Source organism: Heterocephalus glaber, unplaced genomic scaffold, assembly GCF_053883595.1.
Source record: "Heterocephalus glaber isolate CG9 unplaced genomic scaffold, H.glaber_assembly_v1.0 deba00000122, whole genome shotgun sequence".
NCBI classification, from domain to species: domain Eukaryota; kingdom Metazoa; phylum Chordata; class Mammalia; order Rodentia; family Bathyergidae; genus Heterocephalus; species Heterocephalus glaber.
Genome location: NW_028258138.1, coordinates 88,633,304 through 88,646,353, shown reverse-complemented (window position 1 = coordinate 88,646,353; position 13,050 = coordinate 88,633,304). Strand labels below are relative to the sequence as shown.

Sequence of the window (13,050 nt, the reverse complement as noted above, 5' to 3'; positions counted from 1 at the left end):
TAACCATACAGGAAGTATCCCCACAGCACAAGGGAGAACATCAGCAACAAATACTGATGGTGCAGCTTATCCAAATGTTTTAATAGCTCACTTAATATCATAGGTACCTAAACAACTACTATCACTCCATTAAAAAAGATCAAGTTAATAAAGTCAAAATACTCGGCCACTGACCTGGAAGCTCACCATATCCCAAAACCCATCCAGGTCTGTGCAGGTGGTCTTCTTCTCCCCGCGCTTATACTCGCAGTCGTCCACCAGCCCTTCAAACTGCTTGAACCTTTCCTTCATGAGGAGTCTCGTCTGGCCAACGGCCGTGCGGATGAGGTCTTTAGCTACAGGAGGAAGGAGGTGTTTCTCAGGTAAAGGATGAACCTGTAGGACTCCATTGCCAGTACCCTCGGGCTTACAGAATTGAATCTTTAAGGCAAAACAAAAACTCTACTACCACAAAACTTTGTCATACAAATACCAACCACTTAGCTCAACGCCTAATTAGCGATGTGGTCCCATACACCTGCTGGCTGCGTAGTGAGTAGCACTCCAGGGCCTGTATTTTGTAAGAATCCAACCTCAAATGCCATGTTGCACACAGCATCTGAGGAGAACTCCACAGTGACAGAGGCACACATGATTTTTGGGGGTTTTTTTGTTTGTTTTTTTTTGTACTGGGGATTGAACTCGGGACCTTGCATTTTTGAGGCAGGCACCGGAACTACTGAGCTAAATCCCTGGCCCACACATGATTTTTTTTTTAAAGCAGCTTTGCCAAATAAGCTTAAGAAACTTGGGCTGGAGATTTAGGTCAGTGGTTTCACTGCCTGCTGCACAAGCGAAAGGACCCAAGTTCAATCCCCGGTACCAAACAAAAAAAAAAAAAAAAAAAAAGAAACTTTTCCGAAAATCTTTACCTAAATATTTAGGTAATTTTCCTTTATTTAAAACATATTTCTGGGGCTGGGGATTTAGCTCAGGGGTTCTGGTGCCTGCCTCGAAAGCACAAGGTTCTGAGTTCAATCCCCGGGATAAAAAAAAATTTTTGTGTGTGTAATTATATAAAACCAGAAATTGATGTCACCCATAAAGTCATATTAAAAAATCTAATAATAAGAATCTTGCACCACTTGAGCACAGCGACAGCAGGGAACGTATGTTGAGAAATGAAAAGCTCTTGCTATTTATGAAACTACAAAGTTGGACAGCTTTAGATCTTCACATTTTGGATGAATGTAATCATATCGAAAAAACCAAGCCAAGACATTAGAGCACAGAGCTCTCACCATCGTCGGGGATGTCCAGCTCAAGCTTCCTGTCCCAGGCCAGGCAGTGCAGAGTCAACTTCTCAGCTTCTGACCGGAGGACATTTCTAAAATCACGACAGGCATTCCAGTGTGGCGAGAATCAGCGTTAGCTCAATGACACACACCTTTCTTAAGGTCTAAGATGCACAATATTAATTTCCTGGAGTCGATGCTTATTTCTTATTTCATGAGTGGCGCCCAGGGCTCCCCACCACGCTAACATTTCCTCTTGATCTGGCTGTGTGGAGGCCGGCCACAGCCCTCACACCTTCATGTGCAGTAGATCCCAAGGCCATGCAGGGAACCACGCTCAGTCCCACTGCCCACAGCCAGCGAGGTTAACAACTCTTGGGGCTGGGATCAAAGTGGCCGGGCTCAGAACCTAACTGTGAGCCCCTTGGGTCTAAAGCCAGTGGTTCCTAACTGGTGTCAGGTCTGCTCCCCAGGGGACGTTCTGCTACGGTCTAGAGACACACTGGATTGTCGCTACTGGCTACAGATGCCAGACATCCTACAATGTGCAGGGTGAAATCTCCACAAAGAGTACGAGATCTGAAATGTCAGCGATGCCAAGCTTGAGAAACCTGGGCCTGAGGCGAGTGGAAGTGGCCTAGCACGTGGACGATCAACCCTGTGCAGTGCTGGGAATGTCTGGAGGGTCCAGCACTTCAAAGGAGATTTTCGACCTATATATTCTCCTCCCTTCTGAAGAACCACACGAGTGTACCAGCTACTGCAAAAATAATTAAAATTTAAAAGTAAAATTCATCCGGCCAGTTTTCCCCCATTAACTTACTGTATTAAATGTTTATACAAAAAAGTTTCTACGTAAGGTTATTATTACTTCTATTATTATTGTTCGGTGGCTCTGGGGATTGAACCCAGGGCCTTGTGTGTGCTAGGCCAAAGCTCCACCGCTGAGCTACAAGAACAGCCCTTTTATTGTGTTTTGGAGACACTGTCTCATTAACCCTCCCAGGCTGGCTGCAGGCTTACAGTCCTCCTGCCTCAGCCTCTTGTACAGCTGGGGTTACAGATGTGTGCCAACACGCGAATCTGAAATTAAATGTTTTAAACTGGGCTTGAAATGCCTAGACAGGGATATAAAAGTCTTGGACTGGGAACAGGCGCACCTGAAGTACAGCACATCATGCTGTGGCTGAGGGATCGGGCCCTCACAGGGCTCGGGTGCGGGAGGCAGGGCTTCCTTTACAGACAGGACACCAGAATCTGTAGAAGCAACTTCATTCTGGTTGAAGACATGTTCTACAAATGAAAGAAAACATTACCTGTAAATTTCAAAATAGCAATTCTTAAAACAACATCCCTCACCAAAAGACCATTTAAAAAAATTCTTCTGGAAAGAGAAAAAGATGGAAAAAAGAAAAAAAAAAGAGAGAAAAAATGGAAACAAAGTCTATGTAAATAGGGAAGGGTGGAGGAGGTGAAGGGCACACAGGGAATGGGGAAAAAATAAGAACCAAGATACATCATGTACAGGTACAAGCAACCAATGGTAAATGTAAACGTATTGTATACCTAAAATGTACCAATAAAAGAATTTAAGGAAAAAAAAAAATTCTTTTGGGCCTGGGATTTAGTTCAGTGGTGCTGTCGATGCCTGCCTCGTAGGCACAAGGTCCCTAGTTCAATCCCTGGTACCAAAAAAAACCCCCCAAATTCTTCCATTTTCTCAATGTTAAATTTTATGGTTTTGGTTTTTTTTGGTTTTTTTTTTTTTTTTTGACGGTGTCAAAGTTTATTTGAAAAGAGAGAGAGACTGGCTCTGCAGAGCGAGCTTGGGACGAGCAGAGGAGGAAAAAGCAGGGTAAAGTACACCCTGGGGACACAGGACGGGCTGTTGTGAGGAAGACCACCACAGCCTAAATTTGAAGTTTTGATTTCTGTCTCAGTCATTTCACTCACACCTACTCGAATGTGGTTCTCAGTATTTTTCATCTATTCAAACTTACATTCAGTTCTCCTGCCTTCTTCGTCTGTATTCTACTGATTTGGGTTGAGACAGGGTCTCACTATGTAGCTCAGGCTGGCCTCGAACTTGGAAAGTGTCCAAGGCTGGCCCTGAAATCGAGATCCTCTTTCCCCAGCCTCTGAAGTGCTGAGATTGCAGGTGTGCAGCACACCTAATCTAGTCTGTATTTTTATTCCATCTAAGTCTAACATCAGTCCTTATAACTATATGGTGAAAATGAGCTCTGAACAAATCACTGAGAAATCATAATCCAGAAATGTAAGCAAAAATTTTGACTAAAATACAGTACCTTCTTTGAAAACTGTTTCAGAATCCAGAGGACATGGTAAATTACTTGAATCTTGCTGGAGTGCCTTGGTAGAATAAGTTTTACATTTTGGGCCCAAGATTTCTTTTCTTGTTTCTTGCATCTTATCACTAAAAGCAATGACAAAAACCGATTTCATGAAACATGAAGTCCATATATCTGATTGCAGGATTTCAAAATTGTGTTGCTTTTTAAAATCTGGGATAAAGTAGATACGTTTCTTTAAAAAAAAATAAAAAAAACCAACTCTATTCTGGAGGGGAAAATTTAAAAACCTGTAATAAGAACGCCCATGTTTATTAAAAATTGTAATGCAATTCAAAGATTCTGAAGCTCTCTCGATGGACCATAACAACTCAGATGTCTTGGAGACTCTGAGTATATTTCTTGCCAGCCGATCTTGCCTATTCCTTCAAAGATTCCACCCTCTCCCCTACCTTGTGGCAAGTTAATTGCATTTTTCTTGTTAGAGGTAGATTTTCCAGAGTAACTTTCAGCCCAAAATAGCCCAGTCTGAGTTACATTCTTATGGCAATTTTCTTTTCTAAATGTTATAATTAAGTCACTTATTAAAAGCAAAACATAAAAACTATATGGAATGGTGAGAATAATAGCAATCCTTAGGAAATATCAATTGTCAAAAAGTTACTAGAGCCTTGAAGAGCTTTTTTTAGAAGTACAAGTCTTCATGATGTTTCATCAACATACTTCACTAAGTAAACGCACACAAGAGATCCAGGAAAGGTGTTTGTGACCCTCTTAGCAGAGAACCCAACATTAAGACTCTGTGTAGCTAAGCAATATGTCCACAGCCCTTCCTGTGTTGTGCTGTTGGCTAAGGCTGCGTCCCCACCCCTGTGGCTTCAGGAGCTCCCAGGTGTAGCAGGGCGTCAGAAAGGCCTCGGCGCTCCGGGGTGTCATGGGCATCACTTGATAGGACTTCACGCCGTCCAGGGGCTGGAACACGAAGTCGGTAGGTGCGAAGGAATTCTTGCCTCTTGTTTTTGCGGGATGTGTCTTAGGTAACTGTTCCACTTTTGATGGGACTCCATTTGGATCTGTTTCACTTGTTGCGCTGGTTTGTGAAGTCTTTTCTTCGATCTGGACTTTAGAAGAAATCACCTGGAAATCAGTAAACAGAACAGGGTCAGAATTTCTAAGGATGCAGCCAGGCAATCTTCACAGACGTGGGAGGTGACCCTGGGGCTGGGGATGCTGCTCAGGGGTGGAGAACTTGCCTGGCACCCGAGGCCTGAGTTTCATCCCCAGCACTGCAACAAGGAAGAGCCAATGAGGGAGCCGGGTGGGGTGGGGCAGGTCTGTAATCCTAGTCCTTGGGAGGCTGAGGCGGGAAGACTGCTTCGAGTTGGAGGCCAGCCTGGACTATATAGCAAGACCCTGTCTCAAAACCAAATACTTGGTATTGAAACGTAAGTATCAGAGGTTTCCAAGTTTCTGTCTTTAAAAAATTTTTTTTAGGTTTCTGACTTTCAACAAGGTCTATACTCAAGCTAAGGTTTTTCAACCTGGACAAGAGGTTAGGTGGTAACATGGTCCTGAAGGCCAGTAAAACTGGTGGTGGTCCTGAGGGGAAACTGAGTCCCAGAGAAGAGCTCTGAGGCCCAGCTGATCTGTATGGTCCTCAGTGCAGGGGATCCACCTGACTTTAGTGAGAACCAGGACGAACTTCGTACTCTTCAGCTACACCATTTAAGGTTAAGGAATTGAGCATGGATTGTAAACCAAGAGATTGGGCCTAACACAGGGCCCTTTGGTGAGGACTTTACTAGATACTATGCTAGCTGCTCTCAGAAACCTTAGCTTATTTAATTCTCACAACTCCTCGGGGCGGGGATTTAGCTTAGTGGTTCCGCCGCCTGCCTTGCAAGTGGAAGGACCTGAGTTCGATCCCCGGTACCAAAAAAACAAAAAAACCCCCAAAACAACTCCTCTTTGTAGGAATTCTCCAGAGACAGAGGACAAACTCAATGACATAAGTCGCTCAGTTACGCAGCTAATCCTAAGCAGAAACAATATTCAAACACAGGTCTAATGGAAGCCAAGTCACTATGTCCACCCTACTCCATCCTGTCTTGTACCCAATTTTCACACAATGGCTTCTCTAAGTTGTTCTTATTTTTTCCATCTTCTTTTGATTAACCAAATTATGCTTTCTCTAAGGAATGTGGAAAAACAATAGTAAATCTTCTCACGGCTTCCTTCCGGTTCAGGCGGCTTCACCTCAGTTCCAACTTTATGAAAACAGTGAGATTTTCAAAGCAGATGTTTGTACTCTACCTTGTCAGCTTTCGTTTCTGTCTTTGTGGCAGGTCTTCCTTTATTTAGTGCCTTTCTTTCTGGTTCAGTATCTGAAATAAGATATAAGTTTTGACTAGATAAAAAATGTAAAGTACTAAGTAATCTGGGAAAAGAAAGAAAAGCAACAATAGGAATGTATGTCTTGAAGGATTTTTATTTTATTTTTTATTTCTTATTTTTGGTACCAGGGATCGTACTTGGGTCCTTGCACTTGAGAGGCAGGCGGCGGAACCACTGAGCTACATCCCCGGCCCATGATCAAAAGTTTTATGATAAAAAGAAGTAAAATTTCTTGACAAGCATAGGCCAGCTGTTTTCAAAACAAACAAACAAAAAAGTGTCTTAACTTTTTTCTCTGAATACCAAATATATATTTACTAGATAGCTAGAAAAACCCAGAAAGCCTGTAATCCTAGCTACTTAGGAGGTTCAGGCAGGAGGACTGTGAGTTTAAGGCCAACCTGGGCAACTTAGTGATACCCCATCTCAAAATAAAAAAAATCTAAAAGGGGGCTGGGGATTTAGCTCAGTGGTTCCGCCGCCTGCCTTGTAAGTACAAGGACCCAAGTTCAATCCCCGGTACCCCAAGAAAAAAAAAAATCTAAAAGGATAGGGGCGGCTCTGTGATACTTACCCAGCACCCCACACGCGCACACGCACACGCACAGCCCACACCCACAAAAACACCCTCAATTCCATCACTGGTTGGCATTTCAGAATATGCTTTTCCAACTTTTCTCTATGTCCACAATATCACATACTATTTTACAGAGCTGTGATCCTACTGCTCAGGGTTTGACCTGTTTTCCTTTGCCTACTTAATATATCACCACTGATATTAAGTGTTCTTTGAGAACACTGTTCTTAGTGGCTATGTTTCATCAGATGGATGGACCAAGATTTTGAATTTTTGTTGGGGGGGGTCGGAGTTTGAAACAAGATCTCGCTATGTAGCCCAGGTTGGCTTTGCCTCATCCTCCTGAGTGCTGGGATTACAGGCACACGCCACCAGGCCCAGCTAGAATGGATGGACTAAGATTTTGAGGGCCATTCATTTTTCACTTTGAAGCACTGCTTATGCTAATTCAGGGGTGTCAGCATCCTGGCACCTACCCTGTGCTGTCACAGCACAGATGGGAGCTCAGGGTTAGAATTCTCCACTTCCTTCCCAGCACTCTGGGAGGCTGATGCAGGAGGATTATAAATTCAAGCCCAGCCTGGGCCATTTAGTGACAAATTGAGACCATGTCTCAAAATAACATTTTTAAAAGGGGTTAAGGCTGTAACTTAGTGCAAAGCCTGATTCAATCCCCAGTACCCAAAAGAAAAAATATCAGTCCTCACCACGAGCAGCTCTTGAGGTTGGCTTTCTGACTGGGGCGGAGGGGATGGTCCTGGGGACCTGCTGTGTGGCCTGAGTTGCCGATCGGGTCACCCTGATGGGTGGGGGCGACACGGGGGGTACAACTGTGGGAAAATAATCAAATGTCCTTCGTCACGAGTGAGGCCTCACCGCGGTGGCATCCAGGGTCCTAACAGCAATTGCGGCATTCCCACCTCTGTTTTCTCTGTCCGGCGCTCTCCTGCTAGTGGCCTGTCTTTCGTCAGGTTGGGCTGCTTGAACGTCACTCCTAGTAGGAATCTATGTTAAGAGATGAGGTGCTACATGATTTAACCGGGCCATAACTCAAACTGCCCCATTTCTGATCTGGGAAATGATCCCTCACCCAAATCCTGGCAATTATAAAGAATCCAACAACAACAACAACAACAACAAAATGCACTAAGTCAAGGAAAATGAAGACAAGGTTTTTCCATTGTACAAATCTCCTTACATCTATCTGCTTGTACAAAGTGCTAATAACTTAAGGTATTAAGAATATGGGCCAGGGATGTAGCTCAGCGGCCCAGCGCCTACATGGCAAGTGTGAGGCCCTGAGTTTGATTCCCGGTACCGCAAAGCAAAGCAAAGCTGGCCATAGCCTTCCACAGTTCCTTAAACACGCCAGGCCCACGGTGCTTATGCTTCTGAAATGTACCTACAAGATTCTTCTCCTGCAGAAAGCCCTTTCCCATGGTTCACTCCCTCATTCCTGTCAGGGTCTCCATCCAGTGCCACCCTCTCAGTAAGGCCTTCCCTGGCTGGCCCTACCCCTTCCACACCCCGAACCCTTTCTTTCTTCATCTCCTCCGTAACATTTGAAAGAGTCTGACTGCTAGATATTTATTATTTTATTGCCAGTCTTACACAAAAGCTCCACCAAGCTGGGGAATTTTGGTAGTTTCTTTCTCTATTTTTATTGTTTGTTTTTTTCCTTACTGTAATCCAGAGCCGACAAAAGTCGCAGGAACATGGAAGTCACTCAAGGTCTACTGAACATGTGCAACCCATCTTCCTGGTGAATCACATGTTTCCTGCTTGGCCTGCACTGATCACAGTGACCCCTACAGCCCCACCCGAGAAGGAAGTTAGAAGGCCCCGAAGTTTCTGACACCCCAACACCACTGTGCTGAAATGCAGGCAGGTGACCTGAGGCGCCTGACAGAAGCCAGGAAACAGACGGCACGACCCAGAGACAAGGGCCCAGACAGACGTCACGAGGACGAGTGGGCAAAGAGACGTCAGTGGGAATGTCCTCGGCATCTCCCAAAATCTACCTGACCACCGCACCACTAACCATCATTTTAGTTCTGGTTAAGACAAGTGAATCAGTCACTGTGTTTGAGACTGATATTAGATTAGACACAAGTTTATTCCTCTAAGGAAAAAAAAGCGTAATTTCTTATTGAGTGACAGTTGTTGATCAGCTATACCTTAGTTGGCTTCACTTGGTCCTTGGCCTTTGATCTTGTAATTCGTACAGAAGATGAAGTGGCCTTTAAACAGTTAGAAGATCAAGTCAGACAAAACAGAACAAAAACAGCAACAACAAGTTTACTTTCATGTCTCATTATAAAATGAAATTGCCAGCTTAAATTTTATCATTAAATGCCTACTTTTTCTGATTCTGGCTGGACTTAAATAATGTTTAAGTTAATATCTTCAAAACTTCCTCAGATTGTCTTAGGAAAAGAAAGTACTGGAAACCATATTTCACAGGTATTAAAATCCTAATTAATAAGATTAGCTGTTTTGCTGGGTATGCTGGTGCACGCCTGTAATCCCAGCACATAGGAGGCTGAGGCAGGAGGAACACAGGGAGTTCGAGGCCAGACTGGCCTACATAGCGGTCTAGAGTAAATCTAACCTCTTCTAAGGTCTGTTTCTCTTCCAAACAGAAATACTCTCTCCTTCGCCTAATATATACAGAATATATTTAGCTACATCTTTCTACTGTGAGCTATACCTATCAGTTTTGGTCTCTTCCATACTATCCTGAGGTCAATCTACACAGAATAAATAATCAGAGATCTGCTAAGTAAATTAATGAGATTCATGAAGCCTAGAAAAGCAGGGAATATCTTGGGCCATTACATGATTAAATTTGACTGAGACCGGGTCTCACTGTATGGTCCAGGTTGGCCCTGAACTCCCAGTGATCCTCCTGTCTCAGCCTCCTGAGTGCTGGGGTTACAGGTGTGCACCACCACGGCCAGTTCACAGCATTCAGTTCTTACTTCAATCAGGACTGCATGAGCTCTTTTAAGCAATTATTTCAATGAGAGCTGCAAGATATATCATGCACAGGTACAAATTCCCTATGATGATGTGATCATGATGTATATCGAAAATGTACAAATAAACATTTTGCAAAAAAATAAAAATAAAAAAATAAAGTGAGATCTGTTATCAATGCTGGTCTCCCAGCACTGATGCTGCAGACTGCACCATCTGGGGGCTGTGTGCTCCCTCCCAGAGCGGTCCCCACGCTGCAGCTGACGCCCCTTCTATCCCAGCATCACACCCTGGTCCACCGCCCCGCAGCCTCCGTCCTGCTCTCCATCCTGCGGTCCCCAGCATGGCCCAAGTAAAATGTTTCTACACATGCACCTGCTTATGCCTCCCTTCTCTCTCCAGGCAGTCGCTTAAACAAACGGTTCCAGGATCATTGTGTCTGACGCTCTACTTCACCCCTCACCGCCTCCTCGGTCACCGGTCCCTTAAGATGTCTCACACTGGCTTATTCTAAACGCACTGCCCCGGTTGCTCACTCACCCACTCTATTACCACAGGGCTGCAGATGGCCTTAGCTCTGAACGCTTTCTTGTCCAGACTATTATTAACTCGATAATGGCTCTCTCTACCTCATCTATAAGCCTCCCTTGTCTCTTCACAACCTGTGGGATAAAGGCCCAGTCCTTTGGCATAGCATGATTCACCCTGGCTCTGTTTTCCTAGGTTTATCTATCTCAATCTATAGATGCATCAAGAAACATGGTAGGGGGCAACCCACTTTCCAGGTTCCCTCCTGTCTCTCTTAGGAGCTGTCTCTCCCTCAATAAAATGTCCTGCTCTTAAAAAAAAAGGAAAGAAAAAAAGAAACCTGGTGGGCATGGTGGTACAAGCCCGTAATCCCAGCTACTTGGGAGACTGAGGCAGGAAGATCTCAAATTCAAGGCTGCCCTGGGTAACTTTATGAGATCCTACTTCCAGGGCCAGGGATTTAGCTCAGTGGTTCTGACGCCTGCCTTGCAAGCCCAAGGTCCCGAGTTCGATCCCTGGTACAAAAAAAAAAAAAAAAAAAAAAAAAGAAAGAGATCCTACTTCCAAAAAAAAAAAAAAAATTATGCTAGAGATGTAGCTGAGTTGTAGAAAGTTTGCCTAGCATGTGTGAGGTCCTAGTTCAATCTATAAGCCCATAAAAAAACCCCAAACAAAACAACAAAAGAAGAAATCTGGCATTCATTCTTCTGAGCTACTATGATGTCATTCCCACTTCCTACCAAATGGTTATGTGAATAAATAAAGGGACTAAGGGAGGGCTTATTTCAGTCATTTAATTTCAGAAAGAAAATTCCTTATGAAAAGAGACTTATTCCTCTGTACCAAGTTAAAATCATAAATTTACCTTTTTTGGCTCAGCTTTCCTAACAGTCTGCGTTGTTGAAAAGAAGGAAGGGATGTCAGGCCTGTAAAGGCCCACTTTAAACACTCCTCGCTTAGCTTTCTCTCTCTGCTCTTTCAGCTTCTGAAGCTGCTTTTCCTCTTTGTATTTCTGGAGCATTTGTTTGCGTTGATCACTTAGAATAGTTTTCATAGACTCTAAACAGGAAGGAGAATCCAAAACAATACAGTGCATAAACATTTCAGATAAAAAGCTATGGCAGAGGCCTAAAGGACCATTTTCAACCGACTTCATGTGCTGCTAAGGAGAGCCCATAGCACCTTCTAACCAGTTATTAGAAATGTCTCTTCCTCGTGTGCGCTCGGCTTGCTCACGTTACTAACAGCTTCCTACTGCAGGGAAGAGGGGCCTTTAGGCAGTGACAAGAACAGAATAAGGGCCTCATTAGGGCTTCTGGCTAATCCTGACTAGAAAGAGTTAAAACTTTACTGGAGGGAGCAATGAATAAGACCAGAGGGAGGGCGACAAGCAAAGCACAGGGGAGGTCAGGTGCTGGAAACCAAGGCAGCAGCCCCTCTCCACCTCCAATAAAATGGAAAGGAGACAAAAGGGGAGGAGGGCTACTAACGTAAAGGAAAATATGTCTGTGTACTCCAGGGCCACTGTATTGTCACACCAGATACACAGGCATCCCCTCCTCATCACTAGCTCCAAGTGACCTTGTCTGCAAGACTCCTCCCAGTCTACAAATCCCACAGACAAGGCCCTGACAAGGACACACGGGCAGGAGGAAAACAAACTAAAGCCTACAGAGGCGATGGTGCCCAGGTTAGGGTGCTATGGCCCGGATCCGGCTATGACGCCCAGAGAGCCAATCAGGTTGCGACAAATTTCAGGTCCGACCTGGGAGGGTCTTTAGCACTTGACAAAAGGAGGCTGAGGACCAGGCCTGAGGGTATCCATCTTCTGGGGTGCCCCACCCTCACCTCTCACAGGGCAGCTTTCTGCCTTGTTTCCTTCTTACAGATAAAGTGTCTTTCCTTTTAAACTTTGTTCCTTTATTTCGTTCCTGGTGCTGACTTTATGACCCTGGTTGGCTGTGCAGCAGCGGTGCCTATGCCCACGTGTGACAGGCAGGTAACTGTCACCTCCTGGTGGCCTCACCCTGTTGCCCCCCATGCGGCAGCATCCCGTCCTGTGTAAGCCACAGCTTGGAAAGATGGAGTGGGATCGCCACGTCTGGGCAGCTCTGCTTCGCTCTTCCTTACATCTCCAGTTCTGGGGGAGCCAGGGGCCTGAGGGTCCGGCAGGAGTCACAGGCAGCCTCGAGAAGCTCACAGGACAAAGAACCCAGGGCCCTGCCCAAGGCGGCACCAACCCGAGGTCCCGGCTAGGCCTTGAGATGCACCTTTCCTTGACCCCTGCAGCTGCCCACAACTGCCCAGCTCTGCCAGGGGTGGTGGCCACACCTGGAATCCCAGGACTCCGGAGGCCGAGGCAGGAAGGTTCAAAGTTCTAGCCCAGCCTGGGCAACTTAGCAAGATCCTGTCTCAAAATAAAAATTAAAAGGGCTGGGGTTTACCTTAGGGTGAAGGCCCTGGGTTCAGCCCCCAATGCCGCAAGAAAGAGAACAAAATCCACCTAGCTAAGCTGCATTTCTGAGCCCCACATGGAAAAGTGTGAAATAATGAATGTTTATTACTGTTCTGAACCACTGAGTTTTGGGGTAACTACTACAGTTATAAGCGCTAGCTCTAACAGGTTACACCAATCCCTGCCCCCTACGCGAGGACGTTCTTGGGTAATCTCCCTCTCGCTCTACTGATTGGTGCCACGGGGAAGTCACAGCATGCAGGGGCAAGGTCCTCTCATCCTCATCCCTGTCTGCCTCACCGCTCTAGTTCTGTTCCAGGCCAGAGTCCTCAAGCCATATCTACATCTCTCTACCTCCAGTTCTCCTCACAACTACCCCTTAACCTTCTCAAGGTTATGAAAAACTTCAAATACACACCACACACAGCCCCGGAGCCCTGCCCCCACATTCAATAATCACAAAAATCTTGCCACACTTGCTGTTTTTTGGAAGTAAATTCACCCCTAAGAACTTTAGTGTGCACCTCCAAA

At 45.2% G+C, this 13,050-nt stretch overlaps 1 protein-coding gene across 5 annotated transcripts in view; it reads right to left on the bottom strand.

Annotated features, from left to right (window-relative positions):
• Dlgap5 (DLG associated protein 5) overlaps positions 1-13,050 on the bottom strand; it is a 33,656-nt gene that overhangs the window by 14,954 nt on the left and 5,652 nt on the right. For all 5 annotated transcript variants that reach the window (XM_021261792.2, XM_021261808.2, XM_021261806.2 and 2 more), the window contains exons 3-12: positions 10,930-11,123; positions 8,735-8,797; positions 7,478-7,562; positions 7,265-7,387; positions 5,900-5,970; positions 4,455-4,723; positions 3,584-3,711; positions 2,435-2,567; positions 1,281-1,366; positions 175-335 (exon numbers count right to left, since the gene is read on the bottom strand). In XM_021261792.2, coding sequence (XP_021117451.2) covers positions 175-335; positions 1,281-1,366; positions 2,435-2,567; positions 3,584-3,711; positions 4,455-4,723; positions 5,900-5,970; positions 7,265-7,387; positions 7,478-7,562; positions 8,735-8,797; positions 10,930-11,123 — 1,313 coding nt within the window. The remainder of the gene's footprint in view (positions 1-174; positions 336-1,280; positions 1,367-2,434; positions 2,568-3,583; positions 3,712-4,454; positions 4,724-5,899; positions 5,971-7,264; positions 7,388-7,477; positions 7,563-8,734; positions 8,798-10,929; positions 11,124-13,050) is intronic.